This window comes from Calonectris borealis, chromosome 22 (assembly GCF_964195595.1).
Source record: "Calonectris borealis chromosome 22, bCalBor7.hap1.2, whole genome shotgun sequence".
Lineage (NCBI taxonomy): Eukaryota > Metazoa > Chordata > Aves > Procellariiformes > Procellariidae > Calonectris > Calonectris borealis.
In genome coordinates, this window is record NC_134333.1 from 9659130 (window position 1) to 9669487 (window position 10358).

At 73.0% G+C, this 10358-nt stretch overlaps 1 protein-coding gene across 1 annotated transcript; it reads left to right on the forward strand.

Annotated features, from left to right (window-relative positions):
• Positions 1 to 2691: 2691 nt before the first annotated feature.
• On the forward strand, positions 2692 to 9409 carry RAPGEFL1 (Rap guanine nucleotide exchange factor like 1). Its single transcript, XM_075171606.1, has 15 exons — positions 2692 to 3106; positions 5387 to 5465; positions 6058 to 6208; positions 6278 to 6375; positions 6658 to 6770; positions 6933 to 7100; positions 7181 to 7278; positions 7425 to 7547; positions 7629 to 7807; positions 7874 to 7964; positions 8055 to 8105; positions 8341 to 8428; positions 8523 to 8587; positions 8914 to 8968; positions 9199 to 9409. Exons 1-15 carry the CDS (start codon positions 2692 to 2694, stop codon positions 9321 to 9323), a joined length of 1899 nt encoding a protein of 632 aa, XP_075027707.1. The 3' UTR covers positions 9324 to 9409.
• The last annotated feature ends 949 nt before the right edge of the window (positions 9410 to 10358 follow it).

The window sequence follows — 10358 nt, forward strand, 5'->3', positions numbered from 1 at the left end:
CAGGGGCATCACCGAGGGAGCACCACCGTGGGGTCTGCCCTCCGGCAACCGGCCCCCGCCTGGGCAGGGGTGGCTCAGGGCTGGGGGGAGGCGTGGGGAGGGGGAAGGATGCCGGCAGGGCCTGCCAGCGCTGCGGTGGAGGGTGGCTGGGGAGGGCAGGGGGACCTCAGCTGCCCCCCTTTGCATCCTGCCCCAGGCCCTTCCTCCGTTCCCTGCAGCTCTCCCCAGCCCCTGCCCTCACTGCCGGCAGCGGGGTCGGGGTCCCAGAGCCCGTCCGGCAGCAGAGGCGGGAGCCATCGACCTGCTGCCCCCACTGCCGTGCGGCCCCTTCCCTCACCACCGCCCCTGCCTCAGTTTCCCTCCCTGGCAGAGGGCTCAGGGCTGAGCCTGGTCCAGGGGCCAGCTCAGACCATCGCAGGGACCTCACGGAGAAGCTGCCAGGTGAGAAGCCCCTCGACTAGGGGCTCTCCCCTTCCCCGAATACCGAGATCCCCTCTCCTAGCGCTGCAGCCGGGAAGTGGGTTAAGGCGCTGGCTCGGGGAGGGATTTTTCCCTCGGTGTAATTTTTCCCTCCTACACAAGGTCTGTTTTGAGCAGCGCCTGGAGGCTTCGCACCCCCCGCTCGGCTGCCGGGGCGGGAGAACGCAACGCGGCTGCAAATGGAGGCGCGGGCTTTGGGAGGGAAGCGCCTGCTCCAGATCCCAGCTCGTTAAGAGAAATAACAGCAAATTAATTAAGCTAATAGCTCGCTCTGCGCCAGCAGTGCCCCCGTCCGTGCTGAGCCAGGGGAGAGGAGCTGGGCTGAGCCGATGGGCCTGGATCTGGGGCGTGTGTCCTGGGGGTGAGCACGGTCCTTGGCACTGCACGATGCTCTGGGTCCCTCCCACCCGCATGGCCCGGCTGCAGCCCCGCTGCCACCAGCTCCTATGGCCCCTCCGTGCCTCAGTTTCCCTTCCTGCCTCCTCCAGCCTCTGCTGTCAGGAGAAGCCCCTCCCCATGCGGCCACAGCCCGGCCAGCGGGCACCACTCACACCTGGGGCCGGGCACCCTGGTCCGGCCGCCCCGGGCAGAGGGAACGGAGGAGCTCGGCTGGGTGGGAGCATTATGGGGTCTCGGGTGGGATGGGGGGGGCTCTGAGCGCTGGCGCCTGGCGGGGCGGGTGGAGGTGCCATGGGGCGGAGGAGGGCTGGGCCGGACCGGGCCGTGCCATGCCATCCCACCGGGCCCCTCGCAGCCAGGGACGGGGACATGGGGACATGTTTTGCCGCTTTCCCGCAGCCGCACGGATGGAGTTGCCAAGCAACTGCCGGGTGGAGGCGAAGTGGGAACAAAGCGGGATCTGCTGGGACCCCCCGTCCCTCCATCCCTCCCCAAACCCCCCGGCTCTGCCTGCCCGGGCACAGCAAGGGCTACGGGGTCACCCGCTGTGTCCCCCCGGCCGTTGCCGCCGTCCCACCCTGGGGCTGCCGCGGGGCTGCGGGTTTGCAGGGAGTGAACCTGGGAGATGGCGATTGTGGGGGTACACGGGGTCTGTCCCCCCATTGCTGTCACCACCGTTGCCATACCCGGAGGGGTGCAGAGCGGGTCCCGGTCCTGGCACCTCCCCAGCTGCTCGGGGCAGGGCTGGCGGCAGCAGGGCCCAGGCAGGGCGGGTGCTCAGCACCCAGCAGGCAGGGGGCACGGCGGCTCTGCCCCAGGCGGGTGCTGCGTCCCACCCTGCCCTGCCCCGGCACCTGCCCCGGCTTGCCAGCCCGGCAGGGCCTGTTCCCGGCCTGGCAGGCAGCGCGGGGGGCAGGCAGCTGCCCCGACCTGCCCAGCCCTGCCCGCAGGGTGGCCCTGGCCCCAGGGGGTGCCCGCACCCGAGTGGGGGGTCCTGCACCCACCCCTGGCCCTTTCCCACGCTGTGATGGGGTGCAGACAGCTGGGCTGGGGGGCCGGGGTGGGCCTGAGGACGTGCCCCCCATGGAAGGGACACCATGGGGGGACGGTCCCGTGTGCCCCAGGGCTGCCGGGGCACTGGGCTGGCATGGGGGGGCCGTGTGGGTGTGCCAGGGGACAGGGCGTCAGGGTGTGCCAGGGGTGTGACATGGGTGTGAGACAGCACGCGGGGGGTGAGGCCGTGTCCCTCGGTCGGGGTGTGCGATGGTGCCGCTGGTGTGATGGCAGGGGGGGTGACAGGGTGCGGGCTGTGTCCCCCCCTGCCAGGCTGTACGGTGCGGGCGATGCGGGGGCTCTGCCAATGTGTTCCCTGAGCGCGACTGATGGCGTGTGGCCGTGTCCCCGCTGTGACGGTGCTGCGGGGGGGGAGTACGGGGGGGTGCGCAACGCATCACCTGTGCGGGGCTGCTGGGGCGGGGGGGCGACCGCGTCCCCGTGTGTGACCGTGTCCCGGCAGCACCCCGCGGTCACCGCATCCCCGCGACGGGGCCGGCCCCGGCCCCCGCGCTCCGGTGCCGTTCCCGGTGCGGCGGCGGGCGGGGGCGGGCAGGTGCCGGCGGCGGGGCCGGGGGCGGGGCGGCGGGGCGGGCGCTGGCGGCGGCTCCGCGGGGCGCAGCGCGCAGCAGGCGCGGGGCGGGCGGGGAGCGGCGCCGGGGCCCGAGCCCGACCCGAGCCGAGCGGAGCCGCCCCGCCGCCGCCGCCGCCGCCGCCCATGGCCCCCTGAGCCGCCGCCGCCGCCGCGCCCGGGCGGCCATGAAGCCGCTGGAGAAGTTGCTGAAGAAGCCGGGCTCGCACCTGCCCGCCCGCCCCGCCGCCGCACCGGGACCGGGACCGGGGCAGGGATCGGGACCGGGGCCGCGGCGGCAGAGCCTGTCGCGCCCGCCCGCCTCCCCCGAGGAGCCGGCGGGGCCGGCGGGGCCGCAGCCGGGGGGCGAGGGCCGCTGGCTGGAGCTGCGGCCGCCCGAGGCGCCGCTCCGCTCCCCCGAGGAGCCGTCCCCGGGCGGCGACCGGGACCGGGAGCCGCCGAGCCCCGAGCCGCCGCCCGCCGCCCGCTGCTGCTGCGGCTGCGGCTGCGCCCCCGCCGCGCCCGCGCCCCCCGAGCGGCTCCTGGCCGCGCTCCTCGAGCGGCTGCCGGCGGGCGGCGCGCACGGCCGCGGCTGCGGAGCAGGTACCGCGGGTCGGGGCTGGCGGGGCGGCCGCTGCGGGCCCCGCGGGAGCGCGGCCGGGGGGATGGAGGGGCTGCGGGCACCGGCGGGAGAGGCTGCGGGGGTGCCCGGTGCGGGGAGCGCGGGGGCTGCGGCCGGGCGCTGCGGTGAGGGATGCTGGGGGGGGGATGCGGCGGCGGGGGGGGCCGGGGGTGGCTGCTGGGCGGCCGCTGCCCCGGGGGATGCGCTGATGGACGCCGGGGTGGGAGACGCCGGGGTGGGAGGCGCCGGGTGCCCGGCGAGGCGGGTGGCACCGCGCAGGGCGCAGGCGGGTGCCCGGTTGGGGTGGCAAGGTCAGGCTGGGTCCCCAGCGGCCCGGGGTGCCCGTGGCAGTGGGGCGGGCAGGGGCATTGCAGAGTGGGCAGGGGTCCCACGGGGCATCGCTCCTGGCCTCGCGCTGGGGCAGAGGGGCTGGGCAGGGGGACGGTGGGGAGGGGGGCTCGGCATGGCAGCGAGCTCGGCGGCAGCACCAGGCCTGGCAGAGGCCGAGGTTGGCCAGGCACCGACTGCCGCCGCACCGCGCAGAGCCGACAGCCTCCCGGTTAATCTTTAACATTTTCCCGGTGCTAAAATTAGCCCCGACGGGAGCCGCAGCGGGCGGGGGGGGGCGGGCGGATGCCCCTTTGCTCCAGCACAGGCTTCCCGGTGCCCCGGTGTCCGCGATGCCGAGGTGCCGGAGTGGTTTTGGGTGCACGGAGCTGGGTGGGAGCCAGACTGGGTGCACGCGGGCTGGGAGCGCTCCCACACCATGGGGATCCCTGCTCCGGCCAACCCTGCTCAGCTGCCAGGGGTGCGGGGCTGGGGGACACCCAGGGGGCAGGGGGGCACCCCATCCTGCCACCAGCCCCATGCTCCAGGGTAGCCCGGGGTGGGGTGGGGCTCACCGACACGAAGGAGCCTTTTGGGTAGGAGCGAGATGGGACTGGCAGCACCAGGCCCTGCCTGCACCAACACGCTGCCGGGCCCAGCCCTGCGGTGCCCGGGCTGGCAGGGAGTGGGGGAAGCAGGAGCCAGCGCGGGGGTCCGAGGGCTCTCACCAGCCACGCTCTCCTGGCGCAGGAAAGCTGTCCCTGCGGCTCTGGGGGATGGCGTGGGTGCTGCAGAGGGATGGGGAAACTGAGGCAGGTGTTGTTTGACTCCTTCTGCCCCTCAGGCAGAGCCTGGGAGGGGGCTGCACCCGGGGCAGGGGGGGCTGGAGGATTGGGGGGAGCTGGGGGCCGTGTACCTGTCCTGGGGGTGCCCCCCCACCAGTGCCCCTGCCTGCCCCAGCCTGGGGGCACCTGGATGTGGGGCACCGGCCCAGCAGTGCTGTTGGGCTGGACTGGGGGGCCCTGTGGGTACAGCCTGAGCCCCAGACCGCTGTGTCCCGCTTTCGGCGGCAGCTCGTCCCCCGCGGGCGCTGTGCCCCGGCGCGGTGATGCCGGGGGAGCCTCAGCCCTGGCTCGGCACAGATCCGTGGCCTGGTTAATGGGCTGGGGCCCGGGGGGCGGCTGGGGGGGGTTGCTAGGCCCCTCCCACGGGGACAACTCCTGTGGCCCTGAGGGGACACCAGGGGCCCCGCTACAGCCACGGCGTCCCTGGGGCACACAGGCACAGCCCCCGGGCACCCATCCGGCCAGGGACCTGCTCAGGGCCCAGGGTCGAGGGTTGCTCCGGGGCTGGGCGAGGGAGCGGTGCCTTGTCCAAAGGTCACGGTGGTGGCTGGGTGCTGGCGCTGACGGGCACCGCTGCCGGTATCGGCCCCTCGGCTCACCCAGCTGTACCATGCTAAAACACGCTCCCCAGGGCCGGTGCCGCCTGTGCTGGCCCAGAGAGCCCGGCTGCAGGCACCGGCTCGCCTGGCACCAGCGCAGCTGCCCCGATAGCTGCTGCTGCCGCCTGCCCTCGCTGCCTGCCTCAGTGTCCCCATTGCCCCGAGCCGTGTCCCGGTTTGGCCACAGCCGGGCTCTCGCCGGGGCCGGCGGGCATGCCGGGGCGTCGCGGCTCAGGTCCTGCCCTGCCGGTGCCTCTGCCCCTGCGCCGTGCTCCTCCCGGGACCCGGCTGCCCCGCAGGGCTGGGAGCGGGTCCGTGAGTCAGCGCTGGGCACGGGGGGGCTCAGCGTGGGGTTCAGCATCTCCTGGTGTCGCCTGGGAATTAGCATCGCTTCCCTCGGCCGCCCGCTCCGCTGGGCACGGGGCTCAGGGGCTGTCGGCGGGGGGCTGTGCGGGGCGGGGTGCCCACGCCTGCCCCCCGTCTCCCCCAGAGTTGCTGCTGGACGACATCGTGCTCACGCACTCGCTCTTCCTGCCCACCGAGCGCTTCCTGCAGCAGCTGCACCAGCAATATCCTTGGGGGGCACGAGGGGGCACCGGGGGGGCAGCGGGTGGGCGTGGGGAGGGCGTTGGGGTGCCACAAGGATGGGCATGAGGGTGCAATGAGGAGAGATCCGAGGCTAGGCATAAGGAGGGCACCAGGGTGCAATAAGGGTGGGCACAAGGGTGCCGTGAAGGTGGCAGGAGGGTGGGCACAAGGTTGCAATGAGGAGGGGTCCGAGGCTGGCACAGGGAGAGTGTGAGGGTGGCACAAGGGTGAACGTGAGGGTGCAACCAGGAGGGCATCAGGGTGGGCAGGAGGGTGGGCACGGGAGTGCCATGAGGGTGGCACGAGGGTGGGCATGGGGTTGCAAGGAGGAGGGCGTGAGGAGGGCAGCAGGGTGCCGTGGGGGGGCACATGGGAGCAGCAAGGAGGGAACTGGGGTGCCCTGAGGGCGGGCATATGGGTGCTGTGAGGAGGGCAGGGGTTTGGGCACAAGGTGGGCAGAGGGGTGCCACCAGGCTGGGCACAAAGACGCTCACAAGGGGTGCCCGGGACACGGTGGGTGCCCATGGGTGGCCGGGGTCCCTCCTTGCCGTGGTGCTTCCTTGACGGTGCCACCTTCGTACTGGCGGTGGGCAGCCCCCCGCCGCGCTGGGAGGAGGGGGCCGGGCTGCGGCGCAAGCGGGCAGTGCTGGCCGTGCTGCTGCATTTCCTCGAGACCTACAAGGGGCTGCTGCAGGAGGAGGAGAGCGCCGGGAAGGTGATCAAGGTGGGTGCCCCCCGCCCGTGACCCCGCAGCCCCCCGCCGCCCCCCGCCTGAGCCCCTCTCGCCCCCCAGGAGCTCTACCTGCTCATCATGAAGGACACGTCCCTCTACAATGACCTGGAGGACGAGATCCTCAAGCTGCACCAGCTCGTGGAGACCGTGGAGCTCAAGTGAGTGGGGGGGCAGGGGGTCCCAGGGGAAGGCAGGGGGTCCCCAGAGGCGATGGGGCATCCTGGGGGTCAGGGGGTCCCCAGGAGGGACAAGGAGTCGTGGTCCTTGGGGATGCCCAGGAGCTGGGGTGGTCATTAGCAGCCCTTTGGTACTGAGCAAGGACCCGGGTCGGGGGCTCTGGTCCCCTGCTCCAGCAGAGCACCCTGGCAGGGCTCGGGGTGCAGCACCCGAGGGTGCTGGCCGTGCTGGTGCCCCTGCCTGACCCCGCGCCGGTGCCGCAGGGTGGCCGACGAGACGCCCCCCCCGAACAAGCAGGTGAAGCCGCTGTTCAGGCACTTCCGCCGCATCGACTCGTGCCTGCAGACGCGGGTGGCTTTCCGGGGCTCCGACGAGAGTGAGTGACCGGGCCGGGTGCTGGGGTCCCCTCCCTGGCCCGCCGGTGGTTGAAATGGGCCGTGCCTACTCCGTGCCTCAGTTTCCCCAAGCAGGGCTCTGGAGCGCTCTGGGGAGGCGCACGGGGTCCGGCGCGGCCCTGACGCCCCCCCGTCCTCCCCAGTCTTCTGCCGCGTGTACATGCCCGACCACTCGTACGTCACCATCCGCAGCCGCCTCTCGGCCTCGGTGCAGGACATCCTGGCCTCCGTCACCGAGAAGCTGCAGTACTCGGAGGAGCAGAGCGCCCGCGAGGACGCCCTCATCCTCGTCACCATGGCCTCGTCCGGAGGTGCCCGCAGGGCCGGGGGGGTTGCGGGCAGGGGCAGGGCTCTGGCCGGAGCTGACACCCTGCCTGCACTCTGCCCGCAGAGAAAGCGGTGCTGCAGCCCAGCGAGGAGTGCGTCTTCACCACCCTGGGCATCAACAGCCACCTCTTCGCCTGCACCAGGGACACCTTCGACTCCCTGGTGGGCGCCGCGCCGGGGACCCCCGCCTGCCCGGCCCCGGGGCTGCGGTGACCCCCTGGGCAGAAGAGGGGGGACTCTCCTGTGGGACCCCCGTGGTCCAGCCCCGTGCTCCAGCACCCCCTGAGCACCTCCCCGTCCCCTTGCAGGTGCCGCTGCCCGAGGAGATCCAGGTGGTCCCGGGGGACACGGAGATCCACCGCGCGGAGCCGGAGGAGATCGCCAACCACCTCACCGCCTTCCACTGGGAGCTCTTCCGCTGCATCCACGAGGTGGGGGGGTGACTGGGGGGCTGGGGGGGGCTGCGCCCTGGGAGGGGGCTCTGACGGCGTGTGCGTCCCCCCCGCTGGCAGCTGGAGTTCGTGGACTACGTGTTCCACGGGGAGCGGGGCCGGCGGGAGACGGCCAACCTGGAGCTGCTGCTGCAGCGGTGCAGCGAGGTGCAGCACTGGGTGGGCACCGAGCTGCTGCTCTGCGAGTCGCTGGGCAAGCGCGCCCACCTCCTCAAGAAGCTCATCAAGATCGCCGCCATGTGAGTGCAGGGCCGGGGGGCGCAGAGGGGGGTCCCCTGCCCTCCCCTCACCCTCTCCCCCCCCAGATGCAAGCAGAACCAGGACATGCTCTCCTTCTACGCCGTCATCATCGGGCTCAACAACGCCGCCATCAGCCGCCTGCGCCTCACCTGGGAGGTAAGGGGCCGTGGGGTGCCCTGGACCCCCCCTGGGTGCTCCTGGACCCCAGCCCGGGTGCTCATGGCTCCCCCCGGGCTTGTCTTGCAGAAGCTCCCGGGGAAATTCAAGAACCTGTTTCGGAAATTCGAGAACCTGACGGTGAGAGGTGCTCGGGCACCCTGTGGGTATTGGGGAGCCCCCATGCCCCCCACGGGGTATTTGGGGAGCTGGTGGGCAGGGGACATTCCCGTCCTTGCCCCCCCCAGGCCACCAGCAATGGCCATGGCCCTGTGCTCGTGGTGGCCAGCGTGGTGGGGGGGTCCGGGGCAGCCCGGGCAGGGTGCTGGCACCCATGGGGAGCCACCCCCCAGCCTGACCCCCCGCCCGTCCCCAGGACCCCTGCAGGAACCACAAGACCTACCGGGAGGTGCTGGCCAAGATGAAACCCCCCCTCATCCCCTTCGTGCCGCTCATCCTCAAAGGTGAAGGGGGCGCGGGGGCTGCCCGCAGCCCATGGTGGGCCGGGGTCCCGCTGCTGCCCCATGGGGCCCCCCTTACCCCCTGCTCGCCCCCCAGATCTGACCTTCCTGCACGAAGGCAGCAAGACCCTCCTGGACGGGCTGGTCAACGTGGAGAAGCTGGTGGGTGCCCCTTGCCGGGGGGCTGCTGGGATGGGGGGACGTGGCGGAGGGACCCCCGGGTGAGGCCAGGGAAGGGGGAACGCACTGAGGGGTTGGGGCCCTCCTGTCCCTGCAGCAGGGTGGGGGGCCCTGGGGGTGCTGGGTCCCCGGGGTGCAGAATAGGATCTGTGGGGGGTGTCCCTGGTGCTAGGGGTGCCTCAGGGTGTGCAGCAGGGTCCCGGAGGGGGGACAGTCCCCGGGGTCTTGGGGGGCAGGTGGTCCCTGGGGGGGCTGGGCAGGGTCCCGCGGGGCCGAGGGCTGACGGGGGGGGATGCTCTCTGCCGCAGCACTGCATCGCCGAGAAAGTGAGGACTGTCCGGAAGTACCGGAGCCGCCCGCTCTGTGAGTACGGCGGGGGGCCGGGACCCCCGCAGCCCCGGCCGGGCGGGGGCGAGGGGCCAGTGCTGCGGGAGGGGGCTGACCCGGCGGGGTGGGGGGGACGTGCGTGGCCCCACGCCCCTGGTGCTGGCCCCGTGGGACGGGGATGTGTCTGGACCAGCATCCCCATCGCCCTGCATCCCCATCCCGGGGGTGCGTGGTCCTGCCCCCCCCCGGCACTGACCCCCCCCCAGGCCTGGAGCTGGAGGCCTCCCCCAGCCAGCTGCAGACCAAGGCCTACGTGCGGCAGCTGCGGGTCATCGACAACCAGAACCTGCTCTTCGAGCTCTCCTACAAGCTGGAGCCCGGCAGCCAGTGAGGGCCGGGGGGGGCCCCCCACCCCGGGGACCCCCCACCCCGCCCGGGGGGCCCGGCCCCCCCCCAGCACTGATGCACTTTGGCCAGGGCCCCCGGCCTGGCGCGGGGTGGGGGGGCGCAGCTGGGTGCTGCCCCCCGCCCTTGGCACGGGGGGAGGTCGGGGGGGCGGGTTTGGGGACCCCGGGCGCATCCCCCCCCCCCATTCCCCCTGGCACCCCACAGCCCCCCTCGCCCCTCCCCCTGGCTGGGGTGCAGGGACCCCCGGGGGTCCGTGTCCCCCCCCGCCCCCGGGGTGCCCTGCTGGCCCCCCCTCTATTTTTGTACGTGCCCCCCCGCCCCGCCCCGCCCGCCCAGACGTGTATATTTTGTACCGAGCCGCCGTCCGGAATTGTACATTTATTTTTTAAAAAAAAGGAGGAAAAAAGAAGAAGGAGAAAAAAAAAAAAAAAAAAGCCCGGGGGGGCGGGGGCGCGGAGCCCCAATAAAAGGCTGTCCCGGCGCCCGTCTCGTGATGTCATGCTGGGGAGTGAGGTCATAGCCGTGCTGCTGGGTGAGGTCATGCCGGGAGCAGCGGGGGGCGGAGGGTCGCGCGCGCACACCCCCCTCCGGACGTCCCGGTACCGACGGGGGGGCCTCGACCTTCTCAAGGTGGCGGCAGCACGGAGCCACTAGGCGTGACCTTCCCAACATGGCAGCCGCGACTGTTCCGTCCGACCTTCCCAACATGGCGGGGGGGCGGAGCTGGCGACCGTAGCCGGACTCGGCCGCGGCACCTACGGACCGCAGGGGCGGCTCGGCCCCGAGCGGGGACTCACTGCCCGGTGGCGCCGCGCTCCCTTCGCTCTTCCGGACGTCTGCGGAGCCAGGCGCTGCCGCTGCGGGGGTGACCTTCCCAAGATGGCGGCCCGTACGGCGCTACGCAGCACGTCGCTGCGAGAGCCCTTCCCAGCATGGCCGCCCGACCTCCCCAGCATGGCGCCGCGGCTCTGTCGCCCCGCCGTGCCCCGCCCACATCCTGTCCAGGCAGCGCAGGCGC

Bases quoted from the DNA above. Each gene is read 5' to 3' on its own strand.
- RAPGEFL1 (XM_075171606.1), top strand. From the start codon at position 2,692: ATGAAGCCGCTGGAGAAGTTGCTGAAGAAGCCGGGCTCGCACCTGCCC. The intron at 5,466-6,057 runs ATATCCTTGGGG...TGACGGTGCCAC, and splicing joins CTGCAGCAGCTGCACCAGCA to CTTCGTACTGGCGGTGGGCA. The intron at 7,101-7,180 runs GTGCCCGCAGGG...CTCTGCCCGCAG, and splicing joins CACCATGGCCTCGTCCGGAG to AGAAAGCGGTGCTGCAGCCC.